Source organism: Bos mutus, chromosome 6, assembly GCF_027580195.1.
Source record: "Bos mutus isolate GX-2022 chromosome 6, NWIPB_WYAK_1.1, whole genome shotgun sequence".
NCBI lineage: Eukaryota > Metazoa > Chordata > Mammalia > Artiodactyla > Bovidae > Bos > Bos mutus.
The window spans coordinates 104,771,987-104,796,618 of NC_091622.1; the positions used below are offsets into that span (position 1 = coordinate 104,771,987).

General features: G+C 45.4%; 1 protein-coding gene across 3 annotated transcripts in view; it reads right to left on the reverse strand.

Moving 5' to 3' along the window:
• SLC2A9 (solute carrier family 2 member 9) overlaps nt 1-24,632 on the reverse strand; it is a 238,583-nt gene that overhangs the window by 76,902 nt on the left and 137,049 nt on the right. For all 3 annotated transcript variants that reach the window (XM_005893200.3, XM_070372693.1, XM_070372694.1), the window contains exon 9: nt 3,426-3,527. In XM_005893200.3, the coding sequence (XP_005893262.3) occupies nt 3,426-3,527 (102 nt within the window). The remainder of the gene's footprint in view (nt 1-3,425; nt 3,528-24,632) is intronic.

The window sequence follows — 24,632 nt, forward strand, 5'->3', positions numbered from 1 at the left end:
GTGGAGGACCTGGGTACCACCCCTGCCCCCAGCTCCTCCTTGATCCATCTGGGAGACCTCAGGTAGGCAGGTCACTTTACATCTCTGAGCCTCAGTTTCAGCATCCATAACGTGGGAATGATGATAACCCCTAAGCCATTCCATCTGTCTACTGTACAGATGTCACAGTGAAGTGGCGTGATGCCTGTGAGCATTTAGCAAAGTCCCAGCATTCGGCTTCCCGGGTGGTGCAGTGTAAAGGATCAGCCAGCCAAAACAGGAGACTCCTGGGCTGGGAAGATATCCTGGAGGAGGGCATGACAGCCCACTCCAGTATTCTTGCCTGGGAAATCCCATGGATAGAGGAGCCTGGTGGGCTACAGTCCATGGAGTTGCGAAGAGTCAGACACGACTGAGCAATTGATCATGCACAGCATATGGTAAGTGGTAGAGAAATGAATAACACCATTTGAGGGCTTAATTGGAAGCAGGCAATATGAGAAAATTTTACAGGCAATTTCACTTTAAAAAAATTTTCTCTAAGCCAATCTCTATTAATCATATAAAACACTCTATCTCTCCCTCTGCTGTCCTGACAAGGTGTGAGATGAGTTAACTCATGTCATTAAATATGCTTGGAGGGGCTGTCACTTGTCTGGCGGGTAGGGGTGGTGGCTTCACGCCTGGTGGGAGAGAAGTTTAGGAAATCGCTTCTGCTCTAGCAGACTGGATGGTGATGATGAGAACCTTGTGTCACCAGTGCTGGGACCTGATGAGCGTGGGTGAGCATGTGTGGAGGTGCTGGGGCACCTGGGCCCAGTCTAAGAGAGACTTGGGGAGAGAGGAGTCTGTGCTCACCTTTGAAGGCTGAGCCCAAGTCAGGCAAGAGGGAAAGGAAAGGAAAAGATTTCCAGGAGAGGGTTCCCCATGGGCAAGGGCACAGAGGCACAGGAGAGCCCAGCATGGGCCTCCAGGGTGGAGGGGAGTGGGGAGCGGGGAGAGGGGAGAACAGCCCTTCCATGCCAAGCCAAGCCTACCAGCTCCTGCTGCAGCAGGGTCTAGGGTTGGGAGGAGCCTCATAGCCTCTTGTACTAAATGGGTCTGGTGCCTTGAATCATCCATCCATCCATCCATCTGTCCATCCATCCATCCATTCATCTATCTGTCCATCCATCTATTCATCCATCTGTCCATCCATCTATCCACCCATCCATCCATCCACCCACCCATCTGTCCATCCATCCATCCACCCATCCATCCATCTATCCATTATCTGCCCATCCATCCATTCGTCCATCCATCCATCCATCCACCCATCCATCCATCCATCCATCCACCCGTTCATCCATCCATCTATCCATCCATCCATCCGTCTATCCATCCATCCATCCACCCATCTGTCCGTCCATCTGTCCATCCGTCTGTCCATCTGTCCATCCAACCATCCATCCATCCATCCATCTATTTGACAGATTATTCCAAGGTCCTCCCGGGTGCCTTGCTGGGAGGTGGAAATGTAGAAATGATATGGGCATGGTCCTCACCCCCACAACTCACTGTCCATTGGTAGAGAGAGATGGCTCAACAATGAAAGCCAAGGCTGTGTGTAAAGCAGTGTTTTAGGTCTGCCCCTGGGATCCTGGGGAAGACAGAGGAGGCTGCTTCACTCAGACAGGGGAAAGGGAAGGCTTCCTGGAGAAAGGGGGAGGAAGCCAGGGTCTTAGAAAGCAAGAAGCCAGTTGAGCAAGGAGGACCCTGGGAAGAGGAAAGAGCCAGGCTCTGTTGCAGACAGCTGCTGGGTAGCAGGGCTGGGGTGACAGAGGAGATGAGGGCAGCTGAGCAGGGAAGAGCTCTGAGAGCTCAGGGTGAGGCCCAGAGGGGTTCTCATGCTCCAGATGGCTCTTCCAGACATCTGACTCACTCTCCAGAAAGACTATGACCCAGAACATCCAGCTTGGTTGGTCCGAGGAGCCTGTGAGACTCTGTCCAGAACAACCCTGTCTGGTGGTGGGGAAGGAAGGTCTCTGCCAGCACATGACCCCAAGGAAGAGATTTCCACCTCCTGCGTGGTCAGCATGCCCGGCAGCAACTCCTTTTGGAAGGACAAGCTACTGTCTCTCAGACATGTGCTAAGTCGCTTCAGTAGTATCTGACTCTGTGCAACCCCATGGACTGTAGCCCACCAGGCTCCTCTGTCCATGGGGATTCTCCAGGTAAGAATACTGGAGTGGGTTGCCATGCCCTCCTCCAGGGGATCTTCCTGACCCAGGGATTGAACTCAACATTTCTTGCATCTCCTGCATTAGCAGGTGGGTTCTTTACCACTAATGCCACCTGGGAAGCCCACCAGCACGCTGATGTTGCCTTTTTCTAGACATGTGGGGACATTAAGACCTTTGGCAGGTGACCACCACATGTGATTTCCATTCAGGGATTCACTTTTGAAAATTGCAAATTCTTACTGACCACTGTGACCTCGCCCCACACTTCCCATAGGGCTGAGATGAGCTTGAGGCATGGCGTAAATGCTCAGTGAACACGGGCTGCCCTGAGCAGTGCAAGGGGCAGGAGGAAACCCCGAGATCCTGAGATCCAATCTCAGGTCTGCCCTTACCCAGCTGTGAAAGCTGGGGCGGCTTCTTCACTGAGATGTATGCTTGTTTCCTCATCACCGTTAGAGCAAAAGATACCACTTTCATAAGAATTAGCTATGGCTCCATCCATTCCCCTGCAAACAGGCATTCACTGAGCACTTACTATGCTCTGGGCACTGTTTGCAGCACTTCAAATGCATGTCTTATTTAATCCTCATGCTGCAGGTGAGAGGACGTGCCTGTCCCTTCCCCGGGGAGGTCAGGATGGGCTGGGCATAGGGTAACCATCCCATTTTAGACACGGGGCCCTGAGAAGCAGAGAGGTTAAGTGACTTGCCAAAAGTTTCATGGAGGGTAAGCGGGACATTCAGGATTCCCATCAGGCAGCTGGCTCCAGTGCCCCTGCTGGTACCCACGGGCATCAATGTGGTAATTGCACAGGAGTCTCACAGGGCCATGCCAGCCACCCTGAGTGGGAGCATGAGAGCTGGAGGGGGCATCTTCAGAGACATCTAGTGCAATCTCCTCTATTCCACAGATGGGTAAACTGAGGCTCGAGGGGGACAGATCTTGCCCAAGATTACACAGCTCATTAGTGACTTCCCGACAGGACCAGAAGTCAGGTCTCTTGTTTCCTCCTCCCTGGCCCCCACCCCAGTCCAAGGACCCATTACTAACACCTTTCCCCAAGAGTGCTCAGCAGCTTCAAAGCTGAGATGCCCTTGGGAACTCCACACCACAAGAGTTGCCTATAGACTGGACAGACTTCCTGAGCCAATGGTCCCAGAGCATGAGGCCGAAAGCCACGCGCATCCTGAACTCCCTGGGGAAGGGATAGGCGCATCCTCTCACCTGCAGCATCAGCGTAATGGTGAGGATCCCAAAGAAGAGGGCCATCAGCCCAAAGCCACTGATGAGGAGGGGTCTCCGTCCCACGCGCTCGATGACCAAACCCTGGGTGAGGGTCAGAGAGAGACAGTCATTAATCTCCTTCTTGCAGCGAGTGAAGGGGACCCGTGCTGCTGGGGAACCACACTGGGATCATGGCTAAAGGATGGCTCTGGCCTGGAGACCCCAGGCTGCTTCCTCCATGGCCACAGCCAGAGAAGGAGGGAGAAGAAAGCCACAATTCATGAGCACCGGCTGTGTGTCCGTACATTCACCTTCCTCCCAATCTTCCTCATCGGGGAGGGTGGGTGTATCCTCAGAAGGGACATAGTTGCCCAGCCCTTCCCCCACCTTGGGAGCCAGTAGGCAGGCGGAAGGCAATTGCTCTCTATTCCCCTTTGCCTCGTTTTGTGGGTGTCCTAGGGGTAGACTCCCAGGGCATGGTGCTGGAGTGGGAGCGGCAGAGAAGTTCCCACCTCCTGCCTGTAATTGGCCTCGAGTCAGTCGATACTTCTGTGTCTTTGTTGCTCCCCTTTCCCCATGGTTGTGGGTTAGTGTGGGTGCTTGAAACCGATGCCACTTGTCAAGCACCTGTTATGTGCTGGGCACAGTCTTTCTATGTGTCCATTCATTTAACTGTCACTAAAGGCAATGACACCCCAGTCCAGTACTCTTGCCTGGAAAATCCCATGGATGGAGGAGCCTGGTAGCCTGCAGTCCATGGGGTCGCTAAGAGTCAGACACGACTGAGCGACTTCACTTTCACTTTCATACATCGGAGAAGGAAACGGCAACCCATTCCAGTGTTTTTGCCTGGAGAATCCCAGGGATGGGGGAGCCTGGTGGGAGGCCATCTATGGGGTCGCACAGAGTCGGACACGACTGAAGCGACTTAGCAGCAGCAGCAAAGCTTCATAAAGCATTTTGTTACCCTCCTACACTGTTGGCGGGAATGGAAATTGGTGTAGGCACTATGGAAAACAGCATGGACATTCTTCAAAAGGTTAAAAATAGAGCTACCATATGACCCTGCAATCCCACTCCTGGGCACAAAGCTTTTTGGTTGGTTGTTGTTGTTCTGTCACCAAGTTGTGTCCAACTCTTTGCAACCCCATGGACTGCAGCCCGTGAGGCTTCCCTGTCCTTCACCATCTCCTGGAGTTTGCTTAAGTTGCTGATCACTGAGCTGGTGATGCTATCCAACCACCTTATCCTCTACCACCCTATTCTCCTTTTGTCTTTCCCAGGATCAGAGTCTTTTCTGGTGAGTTGGCTCTTCACATCAGGTGGTTGAAGTACTGGAGCTTCATCTTCAGCATCAGTCCTTCCAATGACGATTCAGGGTTGATTTCCTTTTGGACTGACTGGTTTGATCTCCTTTTTTTTCTGGAGAAAATTCTAATTTGAAAAGATATATGTACCGCAATGTTCATAGTAGTGCTATTTACAATAGCCAAGACAAGGAAGCAGCATGTCATGTCCATCAACAGATGAATGGATAAAGATGTCAGATACACACACACACACACAGGAATATTATTCAGCCATAAAAAGAATGAAACAATGCCATTTATAATGTCATTTGCAGCAACTTGGATGGACCTAAAGATTATCATACTAAGTGAAGTAAGTCAGAAAAAGAAAGACAAAGATCATGTAATATCACTTGTCTGTGGAGTCTAAACCATGACATAAATGAACTCAATGAAATAGAGACAGACCCACAGACGTAGGAAACAAACGGACGGTTGTCAGAGGGGAAAAGAGGCGGGAGAGAGGTCAATTGGGAGTTTGGGATTCGCAGATACAAACTGCTACACATAAAATAGATAAGCAAAAAGGTCTTGCTATAGAGTACAAGAAGAAAGGTCCGATGCTGTAAAGAGCAATATTGCATAGGAACCTGGAATGTTAGGTCCATGAATCAAGGCAAATTGGAAGTCGTCAAACAAGAGATGACAAGAGTGAACATTGACATTAAATTATAGGAATCAGTGAACTGAAATGGACTGGAATGGGTGAATTTAACTCAGATGACCATTATATCTACTACTGTGGGCAGGAATCCCTTAGAAGAAATGGAGCAGCCATCATGGTCAACAGAAGAGTCCGAAATGCAGTACTTGGATGCAATCTCAAAAACAACAGAATGATCTCTGTTCGTTTCCAAGGCAAACCATTCAATATCACAGTAATCCAAGTCTATGCCCCAACCAGTAAGGCTGAAGAAGCTGAAGTTGAACGGTTCTATGAAGACCTACATGACCTTTTTCATTATAGGGGACTGGAATGCAAAAATAGGAAGTCAAGAAACACCTGGAGTAACAGGCACATTTGGCCTTGGAATACAGAATGAAGCAGGGAAAGGCTAATAGAGGTCTGTCAAGAAAAGGAGGTCTACACCGGTCATAGCAAACACCCTCTTCCAACAACACAAGAGAAGACTCTATACATGGACATCACCAGATGGTCAACACCAAAATCAGATTGATTATATTCTTTGCAGCCAAAGATGGAGAAACTCTATACAGTCAGCAAAAACAAGCCCGGGAGCTGACTGTGGCTCAGATCATGAACTCCTTATTGCCAAATTCAGACTTAAATTGAAGAAGGTAGGGAAAACCACTAGACCATTCAGGTATGACCTAAATCAAATCCCCTACGATTATACAGTGAAGTGAGAAATAGATTTAAGGGACTAGATCTGATAGACAGAGTGCCTGATGAACTACGGATGGAGGTTCGTGACATTGTACAGGAGACAGGGATCAAGACCATCCCCATGGAAAAGAAATGCAAAAATGCAAAATGGCTGTCTGAAGAGGGCTTACAAATAGCTGTGAAAAGAAGAGAAGTGAAAAGCAAAGGAGAAAAGGAAAGATATAAGCATCTGAATGCAGAGTTCCAAAGAATAGCAAGGAGAGATAAGAAAGCCTTCCTCAGCGAACAATGCAAAGAAATAGAGAAAAGCAACAGAATGGGAAAGACTAGAGATCTCTTCAAGAAAATTAGAGATACCAAGGGAACATTTCATGAAAAGATGGGGTCAATAAGGGACAGAAATGGTATGGACCTAACAGAAGCAGAAGATATTAAGAAGAGATGGCAAAAAATACACAGAAGAACTCTACAAAAGAGAGCTTCATGACCCAGATAATCACGATGGTGTGATCATTCACCTAGAGCCAGACATCCTGGAATGTGAAGTCAAGTGGGCCTTAGAAAGCATCACTATGAACAAAGCTAGTAGAGGTGATGGAATTTCAGTTGAGCTATTTCAAATCCTGAAAGATGATGTTGTGAAAGTGCTACACTCAATATGCCAGTAAATTTGGAAAACTCAGTAGTGGCCACAGGACTGGAAAAGGTCAGTTTTCATTCCAATCACAAAGAAAGGCAATGCCAAAGAATGCTCAAACTACTGCACAATTGCACTTATCTCACTCGCTAGTAAAGTAATGCTCAAAATTCTCCAAGCTAGACTTCAGCAGTACGTGAACCGTGAACTTCCAGATGTTCACGCTAGTTTTAGAAAAGGAAGAGGAACCAGAGATCAAATTGCCAACATCCGCTGGATCGTGGAAAAAGCAAGAGAGTTCCAGAAAACCATCTATTTCTGCTTTATTGCCTATGCCAAAGCCTTTGACTATGTGTATCACAATAAACTGTGGAAAATTCTGAAAGAGATGGGAATACCAGACCACCTGATCTGCCTCTTGAGAAACCTATATGCAGGTCAGGAAGCAACAGTTAGAACTGGACATGGAACAACAGACTGGTTCCAAATAGGAAAAGGAGTACGTCAAGGCTGCATATTGTCACCCTGCTTATTTAAATTCTATGCAGAGTACACCATGAGAAACGCTGGACTGGAAGAAGCACAAGCTGGAATCAAGACTGTCGGGAGAAATATCAATAACCTCAGTTATGCAGATGACACCACCCTTATGGCAGAAAGTGAAGAGGAACTCAAAAGCCTCTTGATGAAAGTGAAAGAGAAGAGTGAAAAAGTTGGCTTAAAGGTCAACATTCAGAAAATGAAGATCATGGCATCTGGCCCCATCATTTCATGGGAAATAGATGGAGAAACTGGAAACAGTGTCAGACTTTATATTTTTGGGCTCCAAAATCATGGCAGATGGTGATTGCAGCCATGAAATTAAAAGACACTTACTCCTTGGAAAGAAAGTTATGACCAACCTAGATAGCATATTCAAAAGCAGAGACATTACTTTGCCAACAAAGGTCTGTCTAGTCAAGGCTATAGTTTTTCCAGTGGTCATGTATGGATGTGAGAGTTGGACTGTGAAAAAAGCTGAGCACTGAAGAATTGATGCTTTTGAACTGTGGTGTTGGAGAAGACTCTTGAGAGTCGCTTGGACTGCAAGGAGGTCCAACCAGTCCATTCTAAGGGAGATCAGTCCTGGGTATTCATTGGAAGGACTGATGCTGAAGCTGAAACTCCAATAGTTTGGCCACCTCATGCAAAGAGTTGACTCACTGGAAAAGACTCTGATGCTGGGAGGGATTGGGGGCAGGAGGAGAAGGGGACGACAGAGGATGAGATGGCTGGATGGCATCACTGATTCGATGGACATGAGTTTGAGTGACTCTGGGAGTTGGTGATGGACAGGGAGGCCTGGTGTGCTGTGATTCATGGGGTCGCAAAGAGTCGGACATGACTGAGTGACTGAACTGAACTGACTAATAGAGTACAGGGAACTAGGTTCAATGCCCTGGGATACAACATTATGGGGAAAAAAAAACCATGAAAATGAATTGTGTGTATAACTGAATCACTTTGCTATGCACCAGAAACTAACACAACAGTGTAAATCAACTATACACCAGTTAAAAATTATTTTTAATTTAAAAATTAAAATAGGTTCTATTATTTGTTTGATTTTATAGGTAAAGGAACTGACACAGAGGCTTTGGAAAACTGGTTAAGGTCATGAGGCTGGCAGGAGGCAGAGTGGGCACCGTCTATAATCTTTCCTGGTCCATAAGACATTAATATTTTCCCCAGCAGAATAGACAAAGCTCCACTTGGTAAGAGCACATAGATGCACCTGGATGCTCAGCACCTTCCTCCCTGTACCCTGACTCTCCTCCTCTCTTGAAGGCTAGGAGTTTCATCTTTGTTTTCCCAGAACCTAGAAGACCACCCAGTAGGTGTGGAGCCAACATTTGCTGATGGAGTGAAGGTTTATCTTTATAAGGCAAGTATGATGGTTCTCATTTCTCAGAGGAGAGGGAGATGAGGATGGTAGGTAGGTTTACCCCACGGGAAGCCAGGTCCAGTGAGAGCCATGGAGGAAGCAAAGATTAGTAGTTGCTGGGAAAGTTGTAGAGAGAGAGAAGGGCATGCGTCTAAGTCATCTCTCCTCTCCAAGCTTTTATGAACTGAGTCCATCAAAGGGGAGGACCTGAGAGGGGCTTCCAGGACCAGAGCAACATGGCGGGAAGCTGGGTCCCTGGGAGGTGGGGATGGAGATCGGAGACACCTGGGATTAGAGATCCAGCGAGATTATGGAATTTGTTAAAAGCCACACAGAGCTCCTCAGAGATAAGAAAGTGGGGTAAATGCTCTCTCACGCCCAGGGATGTTTGAAAAATAGCTCTGCTCTTTAACTCAGTCATTCACCTTTTGGATATTTATCCTAAGGAAATATACATTTGGTCAAAACTTTCTGAACAAAGATCTTCTTCATAGTGTTGTTTATGTGCTCAGTGGCTCCAGTCATGTCTGACTCTTCGCTGTAGTCCGCCAGGCTTCTCTGTCCATGGGGTTCTTCAGGCAAGAATACTGGAGCCGGGTAGCCATTCCCTTCTCCAGGGGCTCTTCCCAACCCAGGGACCGAACCCATGTCTCTTATGTCTCCTGCACTGGCAGGCATGTTCTTAAGGAAATAGAAATCTAGAGGTCTATCAACAACTGAATTAGTTAAATAAATATTGGAACATCCCCATGGTAATTGTGTAGAGATTCACATATTTTCAAAGAATTTAAAATAACAGAAAAATCTTCAGGATATACTTTTAAGTGAAAAGAGTAGGGCGTAAAGCTATAGAGACATCGACAGTTTTGTAAATTTTAGCTATATGAAACTAATACATTCTGGAAAAATAGATGCTAAAATAGTTTGTAATGGCAAACTGTGGTTGGGGGAATAATGTGTGATTGTGATTTTACTTATTATTTTTCTGTCTTTTCTAAGTTTTCTGCAATGAGCTTTTTAAATGTGCAGCTGTGTATTTTTACTTACTCTAGTTTGTTTCACTTTTTCTACTTCATATGCAGTGCTCCCATTACATTTAGTTTATGTTTTCCAATTTCTCCATCTCTTTTTTTTTTTTTTTCGGATGTTCTTTCTCAAGCCTTTATCAAGTATAATAGAAAAGCTTATATATATATATATATATATATATATATATAATATATATTTAGGAACTCATGAATTTTCACCTAAAAATTTATGACGTGTTGATTTCACTTGTTTGACTTAGTTTGAATAGAATGCTAAATTTCTAGTTTAAAAAATAGATATGCAACAAGCAACAAAGGTTTATTGTATAGCACAGGGAACTATAGTCAGTATCTTATAATAACTTATAATGGAAAATAATTTCAAAAATATTGTATGTGTATGTGTCTAACTGAATCACCTTGCTGTGCACCTGAAACATTGTTAAGTCAACTATACTTCAATGACATATATATATTAAGGAAAAAAAGAATTTGATTAATTAATGTGCTTGTGGCCGTGCTGGGTCTTTGTCGCGCATGGGCTTTCCCTGGTTGTGGGGAGCAGGCGCTAGTCTCTATTGCTTTGCACGGGTTTCTCACGGAGGCGGCTTCTCTTGCTGTAGAGCAGGGGCTCCAGGCACGCAGGCTCCGTAGTTGTGGCGCAAGAGCTTAGTTGCACAGTATCATGTGGAGTCTTCCCAGACCAGGAACTGAACCCACGTCCCTTGCCTTGGCAGGCAGATTCTTAAGCACTGGACCACCAGGGAAGTCCTACAGTGATCTTTTCTAAGTTAAAAAAGGATGAAAAGACTTAACTAACACGTGAAGATGCAAACCCCTACTCCCTGAGTCACCAATCCAGTCTTGACTCTTTCCCAAGCGCCCATGATTTTCAATACCTGCGCTGGGAAATTTTCATCACCCTGTACAGTGTGTTTCTGCTACAATCTAAGGATGTCATAATCGTTCTTATGCTCAGTGGGGTCAAACCCAAAGTTACAGCTGGCACTGGAAATGCAGGCTGCTCATAACTGGACGATCTGTGGGCTTCACCTCATAAGCATCTTAGAGGATTCAGTTAGTGTAGCCAGAGACAGACTGCAGAAGTGACTAGAGCCGTTACCATGACAACCGTCACAGTCATTGGGAGACACTGAGGTTGCTACACTGAGATTGATACGTTGTCACACCTGAACCTGTTACTGACTTCAGTGCTGTTGGATATTTTCCATTATTTGTATTTTTTATTTTAGCTTCTTTAAAGGCACAATCATCGATTTCAGAGTCAGCAAGTGTGCCCCAAGCACAAACCAGCTGAGACCCACTCTCATACCATCATGCCAACATTCAAGTGCTTTCGGGGGATCTGGCTGCTTCTTTTCACTAAAGTGTCTGCAAGAACCAGGAACCTGAGCCAAAGTAAAGCTGGGAATATCGTCTTTGATTTGGAAACAGTTTGTAGAAGATGCCAAGGAAATGTCTGTGAAACAAAGAAAAGATGGAAACCCTCTCCATCCTAGTGGGAAACAGGGTCAGTCTCCAGGGCTCTCTTCCTCCTTCTTTAAATAGCACCGAAGTGCATCCTGTCAAAAGGGATTAGACTAAACATGGCATTTCCACTCAACATGGAAATCATTAGTGAAGACATGAACTCAAGGTGAACAGCAGCCTCTGAAGGCTACTGGTGTCAGCCAGGGATGAACTGTTAGCCTCCTGATGCTTTAAAGACAGTCCCTCTGGGGACTCCTGAGCCAGGGTAATTCATCTATTCAGCAGCCATTTACCTTCACCTGCTGCCCACTACACAGTCCTAGGATCAGTGGTGGAATAAAAATGGTAAAAACTTTTTTTCTTGTTAGATTGATATGTAGTTAGATTCAATAAAATGTACCTGTTTTAAATGTGCAGTTTGGTAAGTTTTGCGAGACTTACACACTCATAAAGCACTGACCACATGAAGATATGGAACATTTCTGTCATTTCAAAGTTCCCTGGCCCCAAGCAACCGCTGATAGCTTCCCACCAGTATAGATTAGATTAGTCCAGATGAGATGATATTTCCATACTGGTCATCAACATGCTTTTGGGATTCATCTGTGTTGTATACATCTGTAACTTATTCCTGTTTAGTGTTCAGTAGTATTCCATTGAGTGGATATAACACAATTTGTTTCTTCATTCATTAGTCGACAGACATTTGGGCTGTTTCCAGTTTGGGCTCTTATGAATAAAACTGTTATGAAGATCAGTGTTCAAGTCTCTGTGTATATGTGTGCTTTGATTTCTCTTGGGTAAATATTTATGAGAAAATGGCTAGGTTGTATGAGTAAAACTTGACAAGAAACTACCAAACTGTTTTCCATTTTAAAGTCCCTCCAGCAGTATACTAAAGCCCCAGTTACTCCAAATCTTCATCACCATTTGGTACTCTTCATCATTTTAACTTTAGTCATCCTTATGGTGAGTTGTGTCCCATTATGGGTTTTAGCTTTAATTGCCCTGATAACTATTGGTGTTGAGCAAATTTTCATCTGTTCATGGTGGTTTTTGATATTTTCTTTCATAAAGTGTCTATTCAGTTTTCTGATCTTCAAGTGGGTTGTTGGTCTTCTTACTGTTGAATCACTGAGAATTCTTCACATACTCTGGATAAAGTTCCATGTGAACTTTGTGAATATTCTCCAGTCTGACTTGCCTTTCCAGTCCATTAACACTCTTTTAAATAGTTACAGCTTTTGCTTTTTAGAAGTACTCATTAATTAGTCAGCCTGCATTAGATCTTGGTTGCAGCACATGGGATCTTCATTGTGTCATGCGGGATCTCTCCTCCTGGCACACAGACTCTCTAGTTGTGGCACTCCAGGTCAGTAGCTGTGAGCTTAGAGCCATATGGGATCTTAGTTCCCTGACCAGGGATTGAACTCACATTCCCCTCACTGTAAGGTGGTCTCTCAACCGCTGAAACATCAGGGAAGTCCCCAGCTCTTACTTTTACTTTTGATGAAATCCAACTGGTCAATTAAAAACAAGCTTCATCACCAGAAATTCACATCAGTTCAGTTCACTTCAGTTGTGTCCGACTCAGTGCAACCGCATAGACGGCAGCCCACCAGGCTCCACTGTCCCTGGGATTCTCCAGGCAAGAGCACTGGAGTGGGTTGCCATTTCCTTCTCCAGTGCATGAAAGTGAAAAGTGAAAGTGAAGTCGCTCAGTCTTGTACAACTCTTTGCAACCCCATGGACTGCAGCACGCCAGGCCTCCCTGTCCATCATCAACTCCCAGAGTTTACCCAAACTCATGTCCATTGAGTCAGTGATGCCATCCAATCATCTCATCCTCTGTTGTTCCCTTCTCCTCCTGTCCTCAATCTTTCCCAGCATCAGGGTCTTTTCAAATGAGTCAGCTCTTCGCATTAGGTGGCCAAAGTATTGGAGTTTCAGCTTCAACATCAGTCCTTCCAATGAACCAGGACTGATCTCCTTTAGGATGGACTGGTTGGATCTCCTTGCAGCCCAAGGGACTCTCAAGGTCTTCTCCACACCACAGTTCAAAAGCATCAGTTCTTCGATGTTCAGCTTTCATTGTAGTCCAACTCTCACATCCATACATGACCACTGGGAAAACCATAGCCTTGATGAGATGGACCTTTGTTGGCAAAGTGTCTCTGTTTTTTAATATGCTGTCTAGGTTGGTCATAACTTTCCTTCCAAGGAGTAAGCGTCTTTTAATTTCATGGCTGCAATCACCATCTGCAGTGATTTTGGAGCCCCTCAAAATAATTCACATAATATTGTGCAATTATGTTTCAATTTAAAAAATGGTTCATGCTTCTTGTGTCCCATCTAAGAAATCATTGCTTACCTCAAGGTTGCAAAGACTTCCTCCTATATTCTCTTCTGGATGTCTTATAATTTTAGCTTCTATGTTTCAGTCTATGGTCAATTTTGAGTTAATTTGTGTGCGTACAGCACGAGACAAGAGTTTTTTGTTTTTTGTTTTTTTTCGATGTGACTACTTTTTATGGCACCATTTCTTAATAAAGACTATCCTTTTGCATTAAGTCACTTTGGCACCTTTTGTATTTCTTACTTTATTCTACACCATTGATCTGCAGCTATCCTTACTGTCAACACCATGCTACCTTGATTATGGTCTAGGGAACACCATTACAGCACTTACTATACACGAGACATAGTTCTAGACACATTTATGTATATTGCAATAACTTAATCTTCATAATGTCTCTATTATGCTACTAGGGTATGCTAGGGTATGCTAAAGGGTATGCTACTATCATCCTCTGTTACATCCAGAAATTGAGGCTCATAGAGGTTTAGCAACCTACCCAAAGTCACACAGAGGCAGAGCTGCCATTTAAGTGCAGGTAGTCTGGTTCCAGAGTCTTGCTCTTAACCCCTGTACTACAGTGCCTCTCCTCACTGTCAGTAAGACAAGTAACATCTAGAATTATGAAAAGAATGCACACACTTTCCCAAAGCTTTCTTTCCTTCATTGTGGGAGGCCCTGGCACTGGGGCACAGAGGAGAGACAGGAGTCCCTGCCCTTGGGGAATGAATGAGTTGAACTGTGTCCTCCCCAAAAAGGACAGGTTGAAGGCCTAAGCCCTGGTATCTCAGAATGTCACTTGATTTGGGAATAGGGTCTTCACAGAGATAACCGGGCTTCCCTGGCGGCTCAGTGGTAAAGAATCTGCCTGCCAACACAGGAGACGCAGGGTAGATCCCTGGGTCTGGAAGATCTCTTGGAGGAGGAAATGGCAACCCACTCCAGTATTCTTCCCTGGGAAATCCCATGGACAGAGGAGCCTGGTGGGCTATAGTCCATGCGGTCACAAAAGAGTTAGACACAACTGAGCAACTTAACAATAATGACAACAACAGAGGTAATCAAGTTCAAATGAGGTCCTCAGGGCCCTAATCCAGGATGACTAGTGTCCTTATAGACAGGGGAAAATGTGCACACAGACACGCACACAGGGAGAAGGCCACGTAACGGTGAAGGCTGGGATCAGGGTGATGTTTCCACAAGCTGAGGAAAGCCAGTGATTGCCAGCAAATGTCCAGGTGCCAGGGAAGAGTCCTAGAACAGATCCTCTCTCAACCTCAGAAGGAATCCATCCTCCAACACATTGTTTCAGACTTCAGTTCAGTTCAGTTGCTCAGTTGTGTCTGACTCTTTGTGACCCCATGGACTGCAGCATGCCAGGCCTCCCTGTCCATCATCAACTCCTGGAGTTTACCCGAACTCATGTCCACTGAGTCGGTGATGCCATCCAACCATCTCATCCTCTGTCGTCCCCTTCTTTCCTGCCTTCAATCTTTCCCAACATCAGGGTCTTTTCAAATGAGTCAGCTCTTCGCATTAGGTGGCCAAATATTGGAGTTTCAGCTTCAACATCAGTCCTTCCAATGAACACCCTCCAGAAAGGTGAGAGGTCTGCATCTAAGCCACTCAGTTTGTGATACTCAGTCTGTGTGCAGCTGTAGCAAACACATACAGGGAGCTCAGGTCTGATGGAGAGCAGGGCTTAGCATATTGTCTGTTAAATGACGAAGCAAATGAAGAAAGAAGGAAAGGGTGGAGGGAAGGAAAAGAGAGCCTAAAGGACAGGGAAGCCTGGCATGCTATAGTCCACGGGGTCGCAGAGTCAGACACGACTGAGTGACTGAACAGTAACAGCAAGAAATTTCATTTATTTCAAATGTGACTCAATCAAAGCTTTCAAATCTGACTTAATGTGTCTTTACAGTGTTTCACATACATTGTGCATGCTCAGCTGCTTCAGTCATGTCAGACTCTTTGTGACCCTATGGACTGTAGCCTGCCAGACTCCTCTATCCGTGGGATTCTCCATGCAAGAATACTGGAGTGGGTTGCCATGTCCTCCTCCAGGGGATCTTTCCAAACCAGGGATTGAACCTGCAGCTCCTTCTTTACCACTGAGCCACCGAGGAAGCCCTTCACTTACATTACTTTATACAATTTTATAGGTCAATCTGTCTATATTGTGTTGCCTGTTTGCAGCCAAGTGTCTAGGGTTTGAAGAACTCAGCAGTTGGTAGAATTCCTGACATCTCAGGGTTGGCAGGGCCCAGTATGAGTTCACTCAGTGGACTCAATGGTGAAGAATCCACCTGCCAATGCAGGAGATGCCAGAGACATGGGTTCAATTCCCAGGTTGGGAAGATCCCCTAGAGGAGGAAATGGCAACTCCAGTATTCTTGCCTGGGAAAATCCCATGGATAGAGGAGCCTGGCGGGCTACAGTTTATGGGGTCACAAAGAGTCGGACGTCTATGGGGTCACAAAACGTCAGACGTGATTGAGCACACATATAAATACACCATGTTCTTTCTGTCCTATTCCAGGCCGGGCCCTTTCTGATCCTGCTGGGTCCTGCGGACTCAGCCTTTGCCTGGCCTGACTTCCTGCTCCTGAGCAGCCATGTGCGCTGACTGTGCGCAGGACTTCAGAGAGAGGAAGCGCTGTTGCCGGGGTCTCCACCTCCTTCAGAGCCCCTGATCTGACTGCCGGGGGCAGAGGATGTGGATCCCAGCCAGAGGCAAAGCGCTCCATCTACTTAGCAGATGCTCCTTTCCCAAATGGCTGTAATTGAGTCTCACTCAATTAAGCAACTATGTACTGGGTGCTTATTATAGACTGGCTCTTAGCCTAGGGGAACTCAAGCAGACTCGGGCTGCAGAAATCCAGCTTGACAAAACTGTCGTCATTTCTTCAAACCTGCTGTGTCTCACACACACACACACACACACACACACGCACACGACCTGAACATTGGAGCAAGATGCCTCCCAGACAGAGGCCAGCACCGCAGTATCCCAAATGGTTGTCCTTGATCTTGACACTTGGGGATGGTGGGGGTCCCTGAGGACCCCCAGCTCAGGGGGGTCACACCAACAATTAGTGATGCTCTAGACAGAAGCTGGATTATTGGTTAGGCTTTAGTTATAGAAGGATGGGAGAAAGGAACACAGGATGTGTTTGTTATTATTGCTGACTCGGCTCTCTTGCCGAGAAAGGAAAGCCAACACAGACTGTGTGAAAAAAAATGTCAAATTTCCATATACTTTTAACTGCTAGTACTTCTGTTTTAAATATGCAAGTGCTAACCTAATCTTTGCCTTCACAAATCTCAGTCTGAAAAGAAGCAGAGACCTTGGTTATCTGCGAATTTAAGTCCATGTTCAGAAGACCAAGGTCTCACAAATCATTTTCTACTTGAAAAAGGCTCTCTCTAAATTGCACATTAAAAAATAATTCACTGAAACATAAATTTTGTTCGGAAAAATGAAAGTCGCCAGTTGTGTCCGACTCTTTGCAATCCCATGGACTATATAGTCCATAGAATTCTCCAGGCCAGAATACTGGAGTGGGTAGCCTTTCTCTTCTCCAGGAGATTTTCCCAACACAGGGATTGAACCCAGGCTTCCCACATTGCAGGTGGATTCTTTACCAGCTGAGCCACAAGGGAAGCCCTTTGTTTGGAAATTTCTATTTCCAAGATGAATGTGTGTGAGACATGTATCTCTGTTTGGGCCAAAGGTATGAGAAATGAAGAAGGTAACTTTCAAAATGATTGTTATTCCAGGTGATCAAATGATTCTTAAGTATAATAAATTCAAGTGGTCTTGAGACATTTCAAGCAAAGGGCAAAATCAGACTTGGATGGGAACCCACTGGAATCACAGCAGAGGTTGCCAGCAGACCAGGCTTCTCCAGGTTTTCAAGTCCTGGGAGGACCTTCTCCTCTTGAGTCACTTTAGAAATGGCTTCAGGCCACAGCTTCTGTAGCTTCTAAGGGGCACATGTCCCTCCTTCCCGCCTCTCTTGGGAAAGTAAAATGTGGATCTTAAGAGGTTTATGATCATAATTTAAACCATTCTCAACTTTGGGCAAATGGGAAATTTGAATTTTCATTTATTCATTATAACAATAATGAACGTTTATTAAGTACCTGCTCCGTGCCCAACACTGTGAATCACTGTATGATTCTCAGGATAAACTGTTTAGATAAGGATTTGTTCTCACCCCACCGCTTACTCCAAGAGAAAACTGGGGCCCAGAGAGGCTAAATAATGGGCCCAAGGTCACCCAGCTGGTAAGGCAGGGCCTGGGGACCACATCACACCGCATCATCACTTCCACCCACTCTCTCCTCTAAAACACAGTTGATCTGGGGCTCGAGACTGAAGGAAACACTAAAGGTTTTGATGATGAAACTGTGAGACTTGTTGGGAAGCAGAGTGGGTGGTGGAAATCAGTAGATTTTTTTTTTTTACTTGAGCTCGATGACATAGTCCATTCCCTGACAATTGCAAATACTTACTGAGGAAGGAGTAAGAGTGGTTTATGTGAATTCTGCTTCCCCTGATTTAAAACGCATCCCTGCCTCTTAATGGAATGTCTCAAATTCCACAAGCCAGCCACGTGGCAGCAGACCCTCGGGCTCGCGTGGCCTGAGTGACACTCTGTGGACCTTCACTCATTAGAGAGTTAATGCTGTGTCAAGACGAGCAATTTGGAAAACCAGCTCTTTCTGCAAGATGGCAGTTATTTACAACTGCCCAAGCTGACTGGCAATGCCAGGAGCCGAAATTAATTGCAGATCAAATGAACAAAAATGTCTTTCTCGATGTTTTTAGGGCCCAAAGCCATTTTAATAGACTCTCAAAAATCTCAGTGAGAAGAAAGAAGGAAAAAAAAAAAAACCTTGGCAAGTCCTTTTGATAGGCAATTACTGCCCAGAGTTGGAGGAATAGTAAGTATATATTTGGAAACAAGGTAATAAGAACTTGGAAAGGGGCAAGTGTTAGTCACTCAGTCATGTCTGACTCTTTGTGGCCTCATGGACTATAGCCTACCAGGCTCCTCTGTCCATGGAATTTTCCAGGCAAGAACACTGGAGTGGGTTGTCATTCCATTCTCCAGGGGATCTTCCTGGTCCAGGGATTGAACCTGGGTCTCCCATATTGCAGGCAAATTCTTTACCATCTGAGCCACCAGGGAAGGAGCAAAAGATGTCCTGAATACTGACTGTCAGGACCACCCAGTGGACCTTCATGTACTTTGGGTTTTGTTTCTATGACAAATTCTGTAAGGTGGTGCATCAGTTTTCTGTGGCTGCTTTAAAAAATTACCACATTGTTAGTGGCTTAAAGAAACATATATTTAGTCTCTCACAGTTCTGGGGGTCATGAGTCTAAAATAGGTCTCATGGAGCAAAAGTCGGTTGTTGCAAGTTTGAACACCAGGCCAGGAAGACCCCACGTGCCGCAGTGCACCACCACTACTGAGCTGTGCTCTAGAGCCCTGGTGGCTCAGATGGTAAAGCATCTGCCTGCAATGAGGAAGACCCGGGTTCGATCCCTGGGTCAGGAAGACCCCCGGGAGAAGGAAATGGAAACCCACTCCAGTACTCTTGCCTGGAAAATTCCATGGACGGAGGAGCCTGGCAAGCTACAGTCCATGGGGTTGCAAAGTCGGACACGACTGAGCAACTTCACTTTCTAGAGCCTGGGAACGGCCACTGTTGAGCCCAGGTGCCTCAACTACTGAAGCCTGTGTGCCCTAGAGCCTGTGCTTCACAACAAAAGAAGCCACCAATGAGAAGCTGCTGCGGCTGCTGCTAAGTCGATTCAGTTGTGTCCGACTCTGTCCAACCCCATAGACGGCACCCCACCAGGCTCCCCCATCCCTGGGATTCTCCAGGCAAGAACACTGGAGTGAGTTGCCATTTCCTGCTCCAATGCATGAAAGTGGAAAGTGAAAAGTGAAAGTGAAGTCACTCAGTGTGACCCAATGGACCCCATGGACTGCAGCCTACCAGGCTCCTCCGTCCATGGGATTTTCCAGGCAAGAGTACTGGAGTGGGTTGCCATTGCCTTCTCCGGAGAAACACTTGCACTGAAACAAGTAGCCCCTGCTCTTTGCAACTGGAGAAAAAGCCTGTTGACAGCAACGAAGACCCAGCACAGTCAGAAATAAATAGATAAATAAAATTATTTTTTAAAAAGTCAGTTGTCGGCAGGGCTGTGTCCCTTCTGGATCTGTTCTCCGTCTTTTCCAGCTTCTCAAGGCCGCCTGCATTCCTTGGCTTGCAGCCCCTCCCATCATCTTCAGAGTCAACATTACACCACCTCCGCTACACTATCACATCTCCTCTGATTACAGCTCTCCTGCTTCTCTTATAAGGATGCCTGTGATTACCCTGGACCTACCGGCTAATACAGGATAACCTCCCCATCCTAAACCTTTGACTTCATCACATTTGCAAAACCTCTTTTGCCATGTAAAATAGCATATGTGTATTTCCAGGAATTAGGAAGTAGACACTTGGGGAGTCGATATTCTGCCTTCCATGGCTGGGCGTGGTTATGTACCCATTTTAAAGATGAGTAAAGAAATCCAGAGATCTTGGGCAATTTCCTTCAAACCACTCAGCTGGTAAAAAGATGACTAGGATTTGAATTCAGAGCAGCAGGCCCTAGAGCCCAAACTCTTTCTCCCCCCACACATTGTTCCATTACAGACTCCCAGCCTCATGCTGAATTTAATCTCATGATATTTCCGAGGATTAGTGTAACTGCTACCATTTTTAGGACTGTTTCCAATGAACTAATCTGCATCTTCAACTCTTCTAGAAGATAAACTAGGAGGGAGTGCAGATTGGGAGCTTGGACACAGGGCCATGGGGCAGGTTGCCCTTCACCTGGCTAACTCCCACTGGCCCTTCAGCTCTCAGACTCTTATGTCCCTCCTCCAGGAAGTCCTCCTGAAATCCCTCAAAGGAGAGTGCATCCCAGTGTTACACATGACACGTGTCTGTTTCTATGTCTTTCTCCTTAGGTCACAATAATGTTACTGGTGACTCTGAAGCACAAGCATGATATAAGCTGTTTGTAGCATGGATGAACTCATGAATGAGTAAGTCCACCAACATCTGGGGTTTCCCTGATAGCTCAGTTGGTAAAGAATCCGCCTGCAATGCAGGAGACCCCAGTTTGATTCCTGGGTCGGGAAGACCCCCTGGAGAAGGGATAGGCTACCTACTCCTGCATTCTTGGGCTTCCCTTGTGGCTCAGCTGGTAAAGAATCCGCCTGCAAAGCAGGAGACCTGGGTTCAATCCCTGGGTTGGGAAGATCCCCTGGAGAAGGAAAAGGCTACCCACTCCAGTATTCTGGCCTGGAGAATTCCATGGACTATGGAAGTCCATGGGGTGGCAAACAGTGGGACGCGACTGAGCGACTTTCACTTTCACCAACACCTGGGCTTCCCACATGGTGCTAGTGGAAGGACCTGCCTACTAATTCAGGAGATGCAGCAGATCTGGGTTCAGTCCCTGGTTCGGGAAGATCCCCTGCAGGAGGGCGTGGCAATCCACTCCAGTACTCTTGCCTGGAGGATCCTTTGGCCAGAAGAGTCTGGTGGACTACAGTCAGACACGACTCAAGTGACTTAGCACGCACACATGCACCCCCAACACTATGAAGCCAACGTCCCTGCTCTGGGCCCTCACCAAGATGCCCGCACCTTTGGAATGTGCAAGATCCAAATGACTGTGGCCCATCAAAATCCAGACTTGGAGAAGCGGGCAGACTCTTCAGAGGCTGCGACCCCTAGCTCTGATCTTAGAAAAGTCCTCTCTTTCTCTCCCAGGAGGGCAGAGTCATTTCCCTCCTTCCTGGGACTAATCCTCATAAGAAGGATTTCATCAAAGGCTGTTGGCTCTACTAAGGATGATCTGCCAGCCAGAGAGTGGGCACCAGAAGCCTGGGGTCAGAGAGATGGAGGCTGGAAGCATCACCACGCCCTCTGTTGGCTCCTTTTTCAAACAGTCACTGGACTGCCAGGATTGATGTGTACCTTCCTGAGACCTCAGGGAAAGCACTCAGGGCCTTGGGAAGAGAGAGGCCTTAGATGTTAGTGCTCCCCACACCCTCAGGTTCTGACCTACTGCTGTGGGATCCTGGGTAAGTCATTTCGTCTGGTCTTGGTTTCCTCAGATGGTTGGACAGCATCACCGACTTGATAGACATGAGTTTGAACAAGCTCCGGGAGTTGGTGATGGATGGGGAAGCCCAGTGTGCTGTAGTCCATGGGGTCACAAAGAGTCGGACATGACTGAGCGACTGAACTGAGCTGAACTGGCTTCCTCAGCTATGGAAAGATTGCAAGAGACCTTGAAAAGTCCTGCTCTCTGCAAGAATGTCCATCACAGCCTTATTTAAAGTGACAAACAATGGGAACCTACCTAGCCAGAACTAGAACAGTTCACACTCACTGAATTACGTCACGTGCCAGGCATTGTGTGCATCACTAAGTATGTGCCCACTTGTTTAATCCTCATTCCTTCCTTATCAGGTGGGGATGGTGTCCTTATTATAGAAATGGGGAAATTGGGTCACAGAGCTGTTGAATATCTCACTGGAGTCATGCAGTTTAAATGGGGTGGAGCTGGGATCAGATTCTGGGCAGTGTGGCTCTGCCGTTTGAGCGGAGACACTCAACAACCTCACCCCATAGACAACGGTTAAGGACATGGCTTTACAGCCAATTCTTGAAGAATGATACAGCTTTCACAAATAGTGTTAATTCAGAGGGGGCAACAATCTGCGTACTTTTTCTGTATATGTGTCATACTTCAATAAAAATTTCCCTGGTGGCTCAGTCAATAAAGAATCGCCTGCAATGCAGGAGACCTGGGTTTGATCCCTGGGTTGGGAAGATCTCCTGGAGAAGGAAAGGGCAACCCACTCCAGTATTCTTGCCTGGGAAATCCCATGGACAGAGGAGCCTGGTGGGCTCCAGTCCATGGGGTCACAAAAGATGGACAATACTTGGTGACTAAACCACCACCATCAATAAAAATTTACTCAAATAATAAATAATAAAATGGAAAATTATTTGAGACATAAGTTTAGGTGAACAAAAAGCAGAATTAAAATTAGTCTAAAGATAGGAGTTTTTAAATTATAGTTGATTTACAGTTTGTGTTAGTTTGTGGTATATAGCAAAGTGATTCAGTTATATGTATATACTTACATATATGTACACTTTTTCATACTCTTTTCCATCATAGGGTATTAGGGGATGTTGAGTATAGTTCCCTGTGCTATACAGGAGGACTATTGTTTATTTTATGTATATCAGTGTGTATCTTCTAATCCTAAACTCCCACTTTGTCCCTCCCCCTACACCTTTCCCCTTTGGAAACCATAAATTTGTTTTCTATGCCTGTGAGTCTGTTTTGTTTAGTAAATTAGTTAATTTGTGTCATATTTTAGACTCTACATATAAGTGATATCATATGATATTTGCCTGACTTACTTCACTTAGTATGATAATCTCTAGGTCCATCCATGTCGCTACAAATGGCATTATTTCATTCTTTTTTATGCCCAAGTAATATTCCATTGTATATCTATATATAACACATCCTCTTTATCCACTCCTATGTGGATGGACATTTAGGTTGGTTCTATGTCATGGCTATTGTTAACAGTGCTGCTACCAACACTGGGGTGCGTGCATCTTTTTGAATTACAGTTTTCTCTGAATATATGCTCAGGAGTGGGTTGCTGGATCATAGGCAACTCCAGTTCTAGCTTTTTAAGGAAACTTCATACTGTTCTCCACAGTGGCTGCAACAATTTGCATTCTCACTAACAGTTTAGGAGGGTTCCTTTTTCTCCATACCCTTTCCAGCAATTGTTATTTTTAGACTTTTTAATGATGATCATTCTGATTGGTGTGAAATGATACCTCATTGTAATTTTGATTTGCATCTCTCTAATAATTAGCAAATTTGAGCTAAAGATAGCATTATACTGAGTAAGATTAATACAGCTGTCTATGTCTAGAGAACAAAAGAAATTTTGCCAAACATACTTGGGTAGTATGATTGTAGGTATTTCTTCTTTGTTTCTATTTTCTGTATTTTATGAATTTACTCTAATGAGCTCATGTTGCTTTCTTATAACAACAAAATACTTTACACAAAAACCCTCAAAAAACCCTGTAATTTTCCCATCACTTTCATTCCAGGCTGACTGTGCTTTCTTGCTGATCAATGTAAAAATTACTAATGACAATTGCGTGCAGTCTGTAAATTGAGACAAGAATTTTGCGAAACTTCCAGGTTGTGAAACATCAAGATATGTTTTCCTAACAAAAAGACCGTGAGTGGAAAAGGGACAAGCATCGGGTCTCAACAATTTCATGACATGTGTTTTTAAAAGCATCTTGTTAGAATGCTCCATTAAGAGCAAGGAGCAAATTAAACTGTTCTTTCGAAAATGAGGCAGGAATACAATTAGAAGCCTCTGCCTGTTGGCACTGGCATCAATCTTGGCAGCGCAAATCAGTGAGCACAAGTGGAAATAAATGAGCTACTTCATCAAGGTCAAGGTAGACGAGAAAGGAATAGCTCGTAAAGGGGGAAACTGAAGAACAGAGAGGTGGGATGCATTGTCCAACACCACGCAGTGAAGAAGTTCCAGAGCCAGGATTCAATGCTGGTTTGGTCTGATTGCAAAACCTGTGCAATTGCTGCTAGATTCTGAAACCCCTAAGGTTTTATTTTCCCCTCAATGTTTATTGTACACACTCAAGTTGAGAAAGAGTGATGAGCTCTATGTCTCTCTTCTTTTGAACATTGTGGCTTATCATTAAAGCTTCCCTCTTGAACCGATGGACTGAAGTGTCCTTTCTCCTTTCTCTGCCTGGCAAACTCCTACATGTTTGGGGGTGGTGATGATAGCCAGTGGTTTTAAAGTCATGGTAACAGAACTTAGGTTTGCATAGACTCTGATCTGGCCTCCCAGGGAGCTACGGCCTCTTCACAGGGTGCCCATCACAGTGTGACATTTGGTACTAGGTG